General features: G+C 42.3%; 1 protein-coding gene across 3 annotated transcripts; it reads right to left on the bottom strand.

Annotated features, from left to right (window-relative positions):
• Nucleotides 1-6,113: 6,113 nt before the first annotated feature.
• Nucleotides 6,114-15,647, bottom strand: AKIRIN1 (akirin 1). Of its 3 annotated transcripts, XR_010940734.1 has the most exons (6): nucleotides 15,287-15,647; nucleotides 11,058-11,198; nucleotides 8,451-8,585; nucleotides 7,541-7,646; nucleotides 7,036-7,107; nucleotides 6,114-6,370 (listed from the first exon to the last, which is right to left on the bottom strand). XR_010940734.1 is itself a non-coding variant. In XM_067725578.1 (5 exons), the coding sequence occupies exons 1-5, from the start codon at nucleotides 15,504-15,506 to the stop codon at nucleotides 6,360-6,362; spliced, it is 579 nt and encodes a 192-aa protein (XP_067581679.1). In that variant the 5' UTR covers nucleotides 15,507-15,646; the 3' UTR covers nucleotides 6,114-6,359. The 3 variants fall into 3 exon arrangements, 2 of the variants coding, with proteins under 2 accessions (XP_067581679.1, XP_067581678.1); XM_067725578.1 differs by lacking the exon at nucleotides 7,541-7,646 and having other exon boundaries at nucleotides 15,287-15,646; XM_067725577.1 differs by lacking the exons at nucleotides 6,114-6,370; nucleotides 7,541-7,646 and having other exon boundaries at nucleotides 6,378-7,107; nucleotides 15,287-15,646.
• Nucleotides 15,648-16,106: the final 459 nt, after the last annotated feature.

Here is a 16,106-nt window from a genome sequence, read left to right as displayed (position 1 = left end):
AAATTCTTTAAAAAAAAAAAGAATAGGTGGATTTAAGAGAATCTGTGAAAAACAAAACACAAGACAAAACCCATCAACAGCAGCAGCTATGGAATTGGGCCGGATTCGTTAAATCGGGGGCATAGACAAGCCAAGCCATAGAAAAAGGATCTTTGAAAATGTCCCAGTGGGAATGTGTACCACGCTCTTAGCCAGGCAAAGCCAGAGCCATGTTTAGTCATCCTTCCCAATCAATGTTCAGGCCTTTGTTATCTCCGACTGGACAAAAACAGAGGCCCTTAACTGGTCAATCTGTCTCTAGTTTGGTATTTGCCCTTCTGTACTCACCTCAGTTTCCCCCAAACTCTTCAGATTCCTAAAGAGGAATGCTCAAACTCCTAGTTGTAAAAGCCCTTCATTATCTAGCCCCTACTACCCAGCTTCTAGCTCTTTTCCCAATCTACATGCATTTCCTACTCTGGCTGAAACAAGAATGTTGTCCCTGCACACCAGCACGATTTCCCACCACCCAGCCTTTGCTTATTTCAAGCCCCAATTACTACTTTTGCCTGAGCCCTATTCACCCTTTAAAACCTCACTCCAATGGAGAACAGGATGGAGGTTCCTTAAAAAACTAAAAATAGAACTACCACACGACCCAGCAATCCCACTACGGGGCATATACCCTGAGAAAACCATAATTCAAAAACAGTCAAGTACCACAATGTTCACTGCAGCTCTATTTACAATAGCCAGGACACGGAAGCAACCTAAGTGTCCATCGACAGATGAATGGATAAAGATGTGGCACATATATACAATGAATATTACTCAGCCATAAAAAGAAACGAAATTGAGCTATTTGTAGTGAGGTAGATGGACCTAGAGTCTGTCATACAGAAGTAAGTCAGAAAGTGAAAAACAAATACTGTATGCTAACATCTATATATGGAATCTAAAAAAAAAAAAAAAAAAAGGTTATGAAGAACCTAGGGGCAGGACAGGAATAAAGATGCAGATGTAGAGAATGGACTTGTGGACACAGGGAGGGGGAAGGGTAAGCTGGGATGAAGTGAGAGAGTGGCATGGACATATACACACTACCAAATGTAAAATAAATAGCTAGTGGGAAGCAGCCGCATAGCACAGGGAGATCAGCTCGGTGCTTTGTGACCACCTAGAGGGGTGGTAGAGGGGCAGGATAGGGAGGGTGTGAGGGAGATGCAAGAGGGAGGAGATACAGGAATATATGTATACATGTAGCTGACTCACTTTGTTATACAGCAGAAATTAACACATTGTAAAGCAATTATACTCCAATAAAGATGTTAAAAAAAAACAAAAAACCTCACTCCAAGTCTACCACCCTGAATGAAGCCTTCCCGGATCACTGTTGCTTACTTAGAACCATCTACCATCTTTTCTTTTCCTTGGTCCACAACCTGTACCATTTACCCAACACTCAGCAGCTTTTACCTCGCTTGCTTACCTTCTTTGCTAGATGGAGCTCCTTCTCAGCAGTCAAGATCCATCTGACTAAGTATTTATTTATGTTAATTCCAAGTCAGATACTGGGGATACAGGACTTCCCTGGTGGCAGAGTGGTTAAGAATCCATCTGCCAATGCAGGGCACACAGGTTCGAGCCCTGGTCTGGGAAGATCCCACATACTGTGGAGGAACTAAGCCCGTGCGCCACAACTACTGAGCCTGACGCTCTAGAGCCACAAGTGCTGAGCCCGCATGCCATAACTACTGAAGCCCACACGCTTAGAACCCATGCTCCACAAGAAAAGCCACTGTAATGAGAAGCCCACCCACTGCAACGAAGAGTAGCCCCTGCTCGACGCAACTAGAGAAAGCCTGTGCACAGCAACGAAGACCCAACGCAGCCAAAAAAAACAAATAAAAATTTAAAAAAAAAAAGATACTGGGGATATAAGACAGACTAGGACTACTTAACAGAACTCGTCAGGCTTTTAAAACTCAACTCATAGGGTATTCCCTGGCGGTTCAGTGGTTACGACTCGGTGCTCTCACTGCCATGGGCCCGGGTTTGATCCCCGGTCAGGGAACTAACATCCCACAAGCTGCTCAATGTGGCAGAAAAATAAACAATAAATAAATTTTAGGGCTTCCTTGGTGGCGCAGTGGTTGAGAGTCCGCCTGCCGATGCAGGGGACACGGGTTTGTGCCCCGGTCCGGGAAGATCCCACATGCCGCGGAGCGGCTGGGTCTGTGAGCCATGGCTGAGCCTGCATGTCCGCAACGGGAGAGGCCCGTGTACCGCAAAAAAAAAAAAAAAAAAAAAAATTTTAAAACACATATATCTGTCCTCCATAAATACATAACTCAGAAGACACCAGTAATGCTTGCTGAATGACTGAAAAACATTCAAAGCCAAATAAACATGTCTTTCCCTACTTTTCTCCCATTAACATGAAGGCACACTGGGTACCATGCCTCAGGAAATGTGGATCAGCCTACTGCTAAGACCAACTAGACAACAGCTGCAATATAAAAATCATTTTCTTAAAAGCATAAAAAGGCTAACTAGGTAATGAGGAATTACTGAGACAAAATCTAGATAAGAACCCAGAGAGCCGAGAACTCAAAGCATCTCTTTCTCTTAAGGCATTTGCCAATCTGGAAATAGCCCCTGGGTGCCTGAACCACGCTTTTAGGAGCCTCATGGACTGACAGGGACAACTGCAGCTATAGGAGACTACACATACTTTGAAGGCCTTTTCAAGGGAAGAACCACCAGGGCAGCACAGAAGTCACTGTTCCTTAACAGTATTTAACAATCTTTAAACCCATGCTATCTCCTGATAAAATTCTCACACTCACCTTTGTAACTAAAATTTCAAAGTTAAGTATACTAAAGATACAACAACTGGTCATTCTAAAGAGTATGCTCCCTGCCCTCATCCTAGAGAATCATTACTCTAAAAAGTTCATTAGCTCTTTCTGTAAGATGTTCACTTTGGCAACCAGTTTACACTTGTAAGCAGAATTTTTCATCATACCTCAACCTGAGGTGTGACTCCCCCATCCATGATGCACCAAATTTGCCTTGTGAGATTCCTCAAGTGTCTATCAGTGCTACAGTGCAGGGGCCCACACACTTTTCTATAAAGGGCCAGAGAGTATTTTCAACTCTGTGGTCCATACTGTCTCTTGCTCTGGAGTTGCAGTATGAAAGCAGCCACAGATGCAAACAAATAGGCGTGGCAGTGTTCCAATATAACTTTATTTACAAAAAATAGGCCATAGTTTGCTGATCCCTGCTGAGTAACAAAATACAGATTCACTGAAAGGCATTACTGAATTCATTTGTCATTTATCTTTTATTTTTTTGTCAAACACTTAAAAAGTACAAATTCTAATAAGAGAATGTGAGATTTGATGTTAACAAGGGGCTATTTGTTTTGGAAAGTTGAGAATCACCACTGCAGAAAGAAAGGTTTTGGTCTTCAGATCTGATGAAGACCACTGTAAAGAAACCTGCTGTAACATTTTCAAGTGCATATTATATGCCCCAACCTGTGCTAAATATAAATACTTTCTTTACATGGACTATTTAATCTATTTGAAAACAAACCCCAATGATGTACATACAATTAACCCTCATTTTACAGATAAGGAAACCGTGGCTCAGAAAGTTCAGTAGCTTGGCAAGGCTCACATAGCAAATTAGTGGCAGAGCAGACTAAACTCTAGGGCTACAAACATCCAAAGGCCATTCCTTTAGCTACTATTCTAAACAACCAATCCTCCCTGGTGGGCAGAGAAGATTCACCGTGTGTGGAAGGTTGGCCCAAGTTCATGTGTCTTCTGATGTTCTTCTTTTCCTGGGAGCTCTTGACAATTATGACTGCCTCACAAACTTTAATCTCCCCTGTACTCCTCTGACCTAGGTATGCATGGACACTTACTCCTTTCATTCCCCTTAAGGTGAAGACTTTACTAAAAGATAATAAATGGAATTCACACAGAAAAAAATTTTAACTAGCTCACTAGATACAGATCTTCTGAGACCACAGGTTCTGGCCCATGCTTGCGGTCTCCGTAGGTTGACTTCTTCCCTGGGCCTTGACCTATTTCCATGAGACAAACACACATCCCTACCTGGGAATGCCCCTATGTTCAAGCCCTAGAAATCAAGGTCTAGGAAAAAACACCTTTCACTAGTCTAAGGCTTACCTCACAGGTCCCCATTTTCTGACCTAGGAGTCATCTTCTCTCTGCATAAAACATTAAACAAACATGTCCAGTCCCTTTTGAGGAGATCCCAAAACCCAGCCATGGTGGCGTGGTCTTACTCTGTGGCCCCAAAGGGCAACCATATGATAATAAAACAGCCTAACAACACTAGGTGCAGTGAGAGGGTGTCTGTCATTTTCCTTATAGAAACCTACTCTATTTCCCACCCAGCAGCCATTTAGTAGGAATGGGGCTGACAACTGCAAGAGTGAATGAACATATCACACTGAATCTGTAACAAGAAGACTTCAGTGAGGCAGCGTTCCCCATTTCTGGCCCATCCTTCAGGACTTCGGATGGCCCCCACAGCTGCCCTGCCCTTGTTTTAGGGTGACTATCCCACTGTAAGGCCACTCCCATTACAGCCACTGCTATTCTCCTCTTCCAGGAACAAGTGACTACCCTGGAAAAACAAGAGATGAAACACACTGCCCTTCAAATATGAAGTAAAAATAATTCTTTAATTATTAAAAGATCACTTCTGGGCTTTAAAAAGTCTTTAAATCTTAAATGTAATGTTGAAATAGGGAAATGGTTATAGCAGCCTCACATAAATTATTTGAGTTAATAAACATTATCACAGTATTAAGAAGGCAAGGTAAACAAATAGCTTAAGTATTTTATTTGTTTGCAACTAAGCTTGTTAACACTATATAATGAAAATGTACAAAGAATAATGTTGCAGTTTTTGGTTAGATTTAAGTCAAAGACATTCATTAATAAGGAATCTTCGAATGTGAATATTCCAGAAACTTCTCTAAGCCATCTGATCAGGACAACTGTCTCTGAATATTACCTTACTTTGGAAGGTACTGGCATACATTTGAATTAAACACAGTTTTTTTTCAAAATAAGCCTTAATTAAAAAAACTATTCTATATTCAAACTAAAACAATTTTAATAGAACTTTCCTTTCCGAAACAATAATAAAGGAAACAAGGCATTTTGTAAAACGTGGTCCTGAACAAGTCACAGTAAAAAATAAATGTATACTTAACTTCCACCTCCTCAAAACAGAGGTGACTTTCTGTTCCTCAGCCTTGGAAATAAGGTGAAGAACAGTCTGTAAGCAACTTCGGGCAGGGGGTTGCCAAAACAAAGCTCAAGCAATTGAACATGGACATCTCTTACAAGAATTTGGGGGAACCTGACCAAAGGATCCAAATTCTATTTCTAATGAGTGATACAAAGGTGAAGTGGCGCCTCCCAAGTAGCAGTGCCTCAGGGGCGTGGCCCAGCCCCATGCTCGCCTTTGTCATGCTCCCAAGCAAAGCCTGATGCTCCTCCTCCAGAGGAGACTCTCTTCCTTCTTAGAGGTTCAGTGTCCAGGGAGCTCCTTGTGTGAATGAGGTGAGCACAGACTCCACGTGGGTATTTTAAGGCTTGGAGTCAAAGTAATGTTCTAACACAGCTGGGCAGAGTCATGTGTCAAATGGCCTGTCTCGGGTTTGTTCTAATTCCTCACCACGCATTTGTAGACCTAGGACCACAGACCTTTGCTATGTCGTCATAATCACATCTAATGTCCATCCTAACTTATGATTCATATTCTGTGCCTGGAAACAGTCCCTGTATTTAACAATAACACCTACACAGAAAACAATCCACTGTTACAACTTATATGGTCACAAAACATTAATGATCTTCTGTAGACCAAGGAAATGTTTTTAACCATAATTGTCGTGCATCAAATTCACAGCCAGAATCCCCAAGATCAAAAAAATTTGCACAATACAAATAATAACTTAAAATACACATAAACACACATACACACACTCTCACACACACTTCTTACAGAACTGTGCTTGGGGAAACTCCATTTGTTGAGTGCCACTGAGGGCATATTTTGCTAAACTGCTGCTCCAGGTATTTTTGTTTGGAAAATCTATCACAGTAGGGCACAGCTGTTTATTGGATGAGCAGAAAAGAAACATATGCTTGTGGCAACCGGAAAGTTTTAAGGTCTTTCAAGTTGTATAAAATGGACCTGCAGAAACATTTAAGTGTTCTCAGGATGCAAAGTTGGAGCTGAAATGTGATATCAAACCAGTTGCAAAAAGTGTACAGCAGCCATCTCTTGAGGTCAAACCTGGTACCCAGATATGCAAGAAAGCTTCAGGACACATCTATAAATTAGGAATAAAAAACAAACGAGTGTAAGAATACTAAAAATATAGTGTCATGCTTTTTTAATATTAACTAACGGTAAATGTGATAAACAGTAGAGGATATCAATCACCACTAAAGAGGTCCTAAATTCGCAAGAATTTAAGAAACTTGACTCAGACTCAGTTTACATATATAGCTATTTATAATTTCTGTTTTGAGTAATGGGTAGTTGCAAGATGTTTAGAATTAAGAAATTCTGACCACACACTTGAAAAGCTAGCTTAAGGACTCAACTTTCATAAATTAACAATTGAAACTAACTTTCTGAGGGAAAAGCCAGGTATTAAACAAATTGGCACTGAAGTCAGACCACCTGGGGTTTTAATCCTGGCTGAACCACTAGCTGTATGAGCCTGGACAAATTATTTAAATTCTTTAAATGCTATCCTTACCTGTAAAATGGGACTAGGGATAGTTCCTCCCCCACAGGGTAATTGTGGATTAAATAAACTTTGTGAGGATTTAAAGGGTTTAGCACAGTGCTGGACATATAAGTATTCTTTAAATGTTATCTATTATTTTACTTCACAGGGGCTTTCTGCTCTCAGGAGACAAGGTACTCAGTGTCAAAATCTTGCTCTTGGAAGTTGAAAAATTCAATGAAAAACTTCGCAATACTTACAGCTTGTTGGCCTTGTCCCATATCGTCGCATAATCTGATCATGTGTGAATTTCACAAAAGATTCATATTGTTCTGTGAGGGGAAAGACAGTATATACTATCCCCAGAAACTCTCCCGCAGTTTTTCAAGAATGAAGGGTCAGAATCACATCTAGCTTCCCAGTTTATATTATCCACGCTCAGGCCCTGCTTATAATGGTCACTCTGAGATCTGTTCCTTTCTCTTAGGTCCCAGAGCCAAATCCCTGGCTCCTAGGTTTGGTCACTGATCATCGCTAACATTTTCCTAATAATCTCACCCCTGCTGTAATTCCATCTCCTGCTAATGGCTTCCCAAGATAGACAGCTGTGCTCACTACCACAAGCCAGCAAATTTTAGTATTATCTCCTATAGGACACGAAGCTTGAAGCTCTTTTCTGCACTCTATCTTTTCTATAAATTTCAACATACAAACTGAGTGATAGAGGTGGAATGGCTAGAAAGCTAAGAGAAAATTCCACATTACCTAATTGCAGACAGTTCCACAGAAGTACCTTCTGAAGGGAAACTCAGTAAAAAGACAGAAGGTAGTCTGACATCCAAGAACACAGAAGTGTTTACAGCCAGCTGGTCTAAACAATTTTGGAGTGGGGGTAGAATAGGGGAATGACATACTACAGCTACTTCTTATAATACACATTGTTAGTATATTAAAGGATCAAAAAAATGTTACTATAAAGAAATTCATTTAACTCTGTTGTTAAATCAACAGTTCTCAATTTAAAGCTGACCAATTAACATTCTGTTGTGTGGGCCACCACATGAGAAAACAATACTTACAGGAAGAAGCTGTTGCCTAAAACCTCTCTGATCACAACATCACCCTCTTTCACTAAACAGGTACTACTTCCTATTCCTGATTTAGATCCCTTCCTTTCACAAAAGCGTCTACTGGTTGCCATCACTAATCACTCTTTGTTCTAGCCTGCGCGGTGCTTTCCAGACTTTAAAGTACCTCTAAATCACAGGATGCCTGACTTCCCACATCCATAAAGTGACTCCCACCAGGAAGTCTGAATGTGTAGACTATACTCTTCCCAACCACCTGCTGGGAGGTCAGCATGAGTCCTACCACCTGTTAACCCACCAGCTTGCCCGAATAACCTACTTGATGCCTTTATTCATATGGAAAATTCTTGAAAGAAAAGCTTGGCTTATCTTGTTTCAGAAATGTAAATGAAAAGTCCTTCCATATAATGTATAAATAAAATGTTTAGAATCCAAAAGAGAGTAACCAAAGAGAGAAAATTAATACTCACAATTCATTAAACCTTCTGGAATTAAGTGTTACGCTTTTTCTAAGTTACCATTTACTTAACTGGGATTAATCCTTACAGAACCCTATTAACAATGGCATAGCCACTGCCTCAGCCTACCTGCTAGTTTGGTATTGAGGATTTGCTCATATTCCTCCCGAATTTTATCTTCATAGTCTTTTAAGAGACGCTCACATATTATTCCAACTTGTCGGAGGGTAAAGGTGGGCTGGTCCTTCTTCATCCAGGAGGAACCTGGCCAAAAGACATACTTAGTTTACATATACATTCTAGCTCTAGGGTTCTGAATTAGTAACTATGTAAAGAGTCCTAGAATATAAAAATTCTTTAGAAAAATGATATTTTCCACTATTTTACATGGAATAGTTTCACAAAGTTCTGACATTCATTCTACAAGGCAAGGCTGAAGGTAAATTAAGAAGTAGGAGGAAAGTATATTCAGGTGTGCTAAATGATCTGCACACAGAAAAACAGTTCTGATGCCATAACGATCTGAGCCCATACAGAATGCTCACTTGGTAAAGAACAAGAACAAAAAGGTTAAAGCTGATATAAAGCCTCTAGTCTGAATCAGAGAAAGTAGATTCACAATATAAGAGCTACCCAGATCCTTGGAGATCATCTACACCTATGTTTAATCATGGTGGTGCATCATAATTATCTGTAGAATTAACAACAACAAAAAAGATACATATGTCGATTTAATTCTGGGGTAGGGCTTAGGCATCCTTTAAGTTCCACAGGTGATTCTGATAAGAAATGGTTGACTTCCCCAATATAAAAAACTGTTAGCTAAGTCACTGACGAATGACAAAAGGAGATGATTAGGCACTACACATCTCATCCTTGATCCCTTTTGAAACTAGGTTGAGAAAAATGAAATGTTCATTAACACAAAGAGTTGATTTGCTTTTTGGTTTTCTTTTGTTTTGCGGTATGTGGGCCTCTCACTGTTGTGGCCTCTCCCGTTGCGGATGCACCGGACTGGGGCAAGAACCCGTGTCCCCTGCATCAGCAGGCGGACTCTCAACCACTGCGCCACCAGGGAGGCCCTTGAAATGTTCATTAGACTGCAGCTGGAAACCAAAATTTCCCCTGGGATGCCAGATGGAAATGGGCTTCTTGATCATGATAAAAGCAGCAGCTCTGTTGGCAGCCCAGTTCTGAGTTTTCCTCAAAGCTCAGCCTAGAATCTGTTTCTTCAGCCCTCTTAGTCTATAAACCAGTTAACGTCTAGAAACAAATCGTTTTTTGCTTAAACCAAAATTTTTTCTCTACAAATAAAATCTGCAAAACATCTAGTCAGTAATTATTTATAATTGTTTCTCTACCCGTAACATATTTTATTACTTCAAAATGATACTACTAAAATCCGAAGAGAATATTAAGGAGAGACGTGCTAGCTACAACCACTGAAAGATCTATCACTCATGTATGGGCAAGAGCAATTCATTGGAAAGGGTGTTATTTGAGGGTCAAGACCTTTGGGTTATAAGAGGACAATTTTTTTTAATGTATTTATTTTTTATTTATTTATTTTTTGGCTGCATTGGGTCTTTGTTGCAGTGTGTGGGCTTCCCACTGTGGTGGCTTCTTGGGTTGTGGAGCATGGGCTCCAGGCACACGGGCTTCAGTAGTTGTGGCTCATGGGCTCTAGAGCGCAGGCTCAGTAGCTGTGGCGCAGAGGCTTAGCTGCTCCACGGCATGTGGGATCTTCCCGGACCAGGGATCGAACCCGTGTCCCCTGCATTGGCAGGTGGATTCCCAACCACCGTGCCACAAGGGAAGTCCCAAGATGACAATTTTTTAAAAAATTATTTGTGGTGAAATTCACATAAAATGAACCATTTTAAAACTGAACAATTCAGTGGCATTTAGTATAGTCATAATTTCTACAACCACCACCCCTATCTAGTTTCAAAATATCTCCACCACTCCAAATAACACCCCTTACCCATTAAGCAGTTTGTCCCCATTCCCCGCTCCCCCTATCTCCTGGCCAACATCAATCTGTGTTCTGTAAGGAGACAAGTTTTAATCAAGGTAATTTTCAATAACTCTTAGAACTGTTATAAAGTAGAATATTCTGTGAGGAAACAAATATTCTCCTCTACTGTTAAAGCAGGCAGAGTCCACCACCAGTGGTGATGTTTGGGCCCTGGCCTGTTGACTATTTACAGGGATATGGCAGGCAAGACTCATGGCTGAACTATGTGACGATGAAGGTTCCCTCCAACCCTGAGATTCTATTTTTGAGCCATCCTCTCTGACCACCTGTCAATATTACAGAGCAGTGCTGTCACACAACTTTCTGCAGTAACGGAAATGTTCTATAGTGCTGTCTAATACAACAGCTACACGTGGCTACTAAGTACTTGAAATATGGCTACCACAGCAAGAAACTGAATTTAAATTTTAAGTAATTTAAAATTAAACAGCTACATGTGGCTACTGGCTACGGTATTATATGCTGCAGTTATAGAGGGTACTCTTGAATTGGGTGGAAGGAAGTCCAGTCAAATCAACCTAAGGTCTTTTGCAATTTCATGACTCCATGGTTTTAAAAGCATTTATAAGTAGTAATACAATGAATACACTTTATCAATTTTATTACTTTAGATGAAATCAATTCTGGTTTAGGAAACCATCATTTTAATTACCACTTACAAACTCTTAAATGGATGGTGCACACTAAAACATGCTTACCTGGCGAACTAGGTGCTGTGAGTGCTGAGGAGTGAGGCTGACTTTCCGAAGTACAAGCTTCACTCTGATTAAGAACAACTTCTAAATGTCTCCACCTCTGATAACGACTGTATTCTTGTTTTATGTTCTGAAAAATTTGCTCTAATAAAAAAGAAACACACTTGAGCATTCACTTTACTGTGTTACTTCTTCAAGCTTCTTGTCCCTCCTCCCATGTTATATTAACAAATGTGTTTATACCAGATAAAGCACTCCTCCTATAATCCGCAAAGTGTTTCCTCTTGTTGCCACTATTTCAGTAATACATAGGATAGCAGCTATTTTGGCATAAACCACCCAGGTAGTTCCCTTTGCTTCTTTTCCTGTGACAATGAAGACCAGATCTGCTGTTTGCTGTAGGATTAAGTAGGACAACTTACAGCAACAAACAAACAAAACCATCCTTAGCTTCTTCACCTAATAAGAAGCAATTTTTGATCTCCTCTGAGTTGCACAACTTCACAAACAAGGGTATTAGGAACAAGTCTCTTACACCAAGGCCTTCTAACAATGAAACTCTTGTCCTGTTTGGGATTCAAGATCTTTGGGGAAGAGGAGAGCAGAAACCATTATGTTCACAGCCTGGACACTGACCAAGAGAAGACCTGAGGTTACTGCTTGGAACTGATGGTCAGAGCTTAGAAAAGAATTTTCTGATCCTATAAGAGGCAATATTTGGTAGGATTCAGATTACTGTTCTGTGTCAAGGTAATCATAAACTAATTTGTTAACGCTATTAGCGGAGTCCAGGACACACAAATCACTAACCACCTTGAAGGCCACTCCTAGAGACAACACAGAATCTGGAAAGATGTGGTTTTCAACAAGTTTCTTGGGGTTTTTTGATAGAATATGTATTCACTTTCCAGATCATAAAGCCTCCTTATAAAAAACAAAAACCAGGAAATTATATCACCCCCCCACTTACATTATTCTAATATATACTTTGCTATAACAATTTTTTTTTAATGGGGGGTAAGTGTTAATAATGCCATTTTGCTTCTTCCTATGTGACTGTGACCTTGGGAAATCATTCAGGATCTTTAGCCTAGTACTTCAAAACAAATGTTAAATGCCTACCCAATAAAGTTGTGAGAATCAACACCAAAGACATTAACAATGCCATAACAAGTGATGGTACAGTCTAGGGACTGACATGAACTCAAAGTAGCTCCACACGTAGCTAAACTCCAGAACTCTCAAGCCTAAACACTGGAACAATGCAGGATTAGCAAAGCTTTCCTTTCAGAATGCTATGAAGTTCATATTTTAGATCCCTGAATTTATGAAGTCTTTGCTTCATCTTTAAAATGCATTATTCTCCAAGCACATACTTGCCAGAATCAATACAAGGATGTAAGGAACTGCAAAGAATTGAAACAAGAAAGGACAAGTATGAGGACAATGCTCATGAGAACAGAAGGTCTTTGATAAACTTCTAACTGCCTCCTGTACAGCAAAGTGAACAAATGGAAAGACACAACATTAAGGCTGGTAGAAGGACTGGGAAGTCCAAGAATCTAAACATGGTATGCACAGGAGAAAAAGAAGTAGCTGTGACTTTCTTCCCAAGCAGGCCAAGGCATTTTTTTCTTTAAAAAGAAAAATGCAAATTTCTTTTTAACAGTGGATAATAATTTAAATTCTTGCCTCCCGTTATTATTTGAGGTTGTGCTTCCAGCTTATATCAGACTAAGCCCATCTTCAAAATTTTACAATGACTCCTAGTTGCTACAGACCAAATTCAAACTCTTGAACATGGCATTCCATGCCTTCCAAGACTGGGCCCCAAATTATTTTTCCAGTTCCACTACAACCGAGTTCCATTAAACTATCCTTTCCTTCACCTGTGGGTTTTCTAGCCTTTGCTCTAGCAGTTTTCCTTTGCTTGAACTGGGGCGGTCTCTCCCCCCAACATTATTCAAGACCCAGCTAAAATGCTACCTTTCTGGAAGTTATTCTCCAACCCTCAAGTCATGATCAATTAACTGCTTTGCATCTAGACTCCCTCCATGTTTACAAACATTTCCTGGAGGTCAGCAAACCCCTTCCATGTCTGGTATCCATCTGGCTCCTTTAAGCAATGAAAGGCTTAATTTTATAGGCTCCTTCCATAAAAAAGTGCTATGATACATATCTTTTTTTTTTAAGTTTAGTAAGAACATAGTTTCTTGACTATTTCTGAGAGAACTTTTGAGTTAACAAGTAGGATATTTTGATATGAAGTCACTGATTTTTAAATTCACTTTTCTATTAGTTGGCTTTATTCTTTCTTTTTTTAGCAATTAATATTTCCTCCCCCATTCTTCCTTTTTAATTCAGAAGGCATCTTTCTCTTCAGCCAAAGAACCAAATTATTGTTTCTTTCATGACAGAACCATAACTGATCAACCTTTACAAATGAATATTTTTAATAAAATATTTTAACACAAAATGACTAAGAAATCTATGCAAAAATTAAATTTTAAGATTAAAAAAACAGCGACGCCATTACAGCACCCTGCCATATTTAGGCTTCCAAATACATTGAACAATCACTTAGTAGGCATCTGCTATATTATGAACTACCATAAAATTAATCTAGAGGGTAGTATTGGAAGAAATAAAACATTTACATAAATTCCATTGAGACAGATAGGGCAAGTACTAATTCTATTTTGCAGAAGAGAGATCCAGAAAGATTATGTGACTCTCCTTGGGTATCTGTAGGAGCAGTGGAAGAAAAAAATATCACTTCAAGAGGACATCTATGTACCCTGCTTTTGCAAACATTATTTCATTCAGTACATAAGGCTTTGCAACAATAAGTGATCAGGGAATTTAAAGTAGAATAGAGTTCCTTATGGAGCAGGGTTAGTCAGGTAATGGAAGACTTGAAGAAACGACTGTATTTGGATTAACAAACAGAAGGTGAAAACATCATGATGGAAGACAGGATACAGGCACAGCCAAGTGGGTCTGGGGGAAAAGAGCAAAGGCATAGTTTGGGGGAAAAATGTATAAAAGACTGACTAGGTAAGAAATGGTTAGAGTTGATAAATCCTTTGAATGCCAGGATAAAGAAGAGATAAGGTAAACACAAGTAAGGATACAGTGCCTAGGAGAGCCTGGCTGGCAACTGCTGGGATCTTGGTGTGAGAGGATGAGGGCCTCAAATCTGCATCGTGGATACACAGGAGGAGGAAATAATGGCTAAAGACACTGGTAACTGAAAAGGGGCAAGAAAGAATGATTTTAAGGCAACCTCAAGGTTTTGACAACGCTTGAGGAATAGAAAAACCCACACAAAGAAATGACTTGCCAAAGTCCAGTTTTGAGGCACCCCCCGCCCCGCATTTCCGGAAGCCCTTTAAAACTGCTAACTATTCATTCTGATGCACTTTCCCCTCTACTCCTGCGCAATGGTTAGGGGTTCGGGTTTTTTTTTTTTTTTAACTTTATTGTCACACCAGTTCTCCTCTTTCCTTGGCCTATGTGGAATCCCTATTGAAGGAGAATCTCTCTGTTACGGATGGTTGAATTCCTGCTTCCGGAACCTCTGTATGTTTAAGGATTCTCAAATTCTAGCTAACGACCTACCGATTTCAAGCCATATATGGTACAGGACCACAGCCATACAATAAAAGAACAGGGCCAGTCTCTTAGAAACAGGTTGAAATCGGATTCCACGCCTTCGACGGCGGCCTTAAGTCCCTAAAGACTTCTGGAAATCAGGTCTCCCTACAAGCCACAGCACAGTGCTGCACAGCACGCACTCAGGCCCCCTCCCAGCAACCCGCCCCCAACCCCACACCCTCAAGGCCGGGTTCGTGAGCGGAATCCAATTTTCCATGGCCCACTGGATCTGCAGGGTGGCTCAGTGCAGGCGCGGGCAGCGGACGCAGGAAGGGCTACGGGGGCTGCGAGGGCCCCGAGCGACCGGGGATATTCCCATCCTCCTCCCGCTGCCCACCCCCCTAGGCTCTCCAGCTCCAAGAAAACCGAAAACCGACACTGTGGCCCCCCTACGCCTCCCGGATGTCTCCCATCCCCGGAAGCGACCAGGCCCAGCGACACCCCAGTTCCCTTTTCTCAGGGCAAAGAAGGGGTCCGCGAGTGAATTAGCCTAGCGTTCATGAGCGTCCCTCCCCCACCCCCTTCAAAAAAAATGCCTGGGCCTGGCTTCCTGCCGAGCCCGCAGCGTAGGTTACCCGGGGTTGGAAGGCGCCGCTCGCTGCCGGGCGGGGCGAGCTGCTGCAGAGTCGGCGGTGGGGTCTGCGCCTGAAGCAGCGGCGGCGGCTCGGCGTCCGGGGGCCTGAGGCCCGGAGTGGGGCCGGGCAGAGGGGCGCAGCGCCGCCGCTTCGGGGAGCCGGGGCTCAGCAGCGCCGCCTCGAACTCCATGGGCCGCTTCAACGTCGCCCCGCACGCCATGCCGCTGAAGGGCCAGGGACCAGGAGCCGACGCGACTTTAACTGCGGCCCAACCTCCCGCTCCTCAGCGGAGCCCGCAAGCCAAGCCGGCTCCAATGGCGGCTCCAGCACCGGCAAAGGCGCTGGCCCCGCCTCCTGGGACGTCACGGGCCCTCGCCACCGCCCAGAACAGGGGGTGGAAGCCGGAAGGGCCGCTCTGGGAGGTCCGTCAGCACGTTCCGGCCCGCGGCGCCCTCTGCTGAGGAAATGGAAAGGCCTGGGCGGAGAGCTTGGTCACCAAGCAAGGTCGGGAAGGCCCCAGCCACTGCCGCTCTCAGGGTCCCATCGTCCCCCCCATCTTCCTGAGCAGACGCGCCGGGGTGGCATCTTAGGTTTTCGCACCTGCGCGAACGGGCATGGGGGAGGGGAGAGTTGGCGGGGCTTGTCCAGAGGCCGCGGGGTTCTGTTGTCTCCCGGTACAGTAACCTCGTTCCGTCCAGAACGCTCTAGGCCCTGTGATGAGAGAGGGTTATTCTAAAAGGTCTGCAGGGGCATCCCCCGAATCCAGGAAAGTCTTCACTTAAACATAACCCAAAGTCTGTGGGTGGACTTCAGGAAGTCC

The sequence above is a fragment of the Pseudorca crassidens genome, chromosome 2, assembly GCF_039906515.1.
Source record: "Pseudorca crassidens isolate mPseCra1 chromosome 2, mPseCra1.hap1, whole genome shotgun sequence".
In the NCBI taxonomy this organism is placed as follows: domain Eukaryota; kingdom Metazoa; phylum Chordata; class Mammalia; order Artiodactyla; family Delphinidae; genus Pseudorca; species Pseudorca crassidens.
This window is presented reverse-complemented; position numbering and strand designations above follow the sequence as displayed.

What these genes read in the sequence shown, in the direction of transcription:
- AKIRIN1 (XM_067725577.1), bottom strand. Translation starts at nt 15,506, where the DNA reads ATGGCGTGCGGGGCGACGTTGAAGCGGCCCATGGAGTTCGAGGCGGCG. An exon ending in GCGGCGCCTTCCAACCCCGG is followed by an intron (nt 11,199 to 15,286) that starts GTAACCTACGCT and finishes CTTTTTTATTAG; the next exon opens with AGCAAATTTTTCAGAACATA. An exon ending in CCTCAATACCAAACTAGCAG is followed by an intron (nt 7,108 to 8,450) that starts GTAGGCTGAGGC and finishes TTCCCCTCACAG; the next exon opens with AACAATATGAATCTTTTGTG.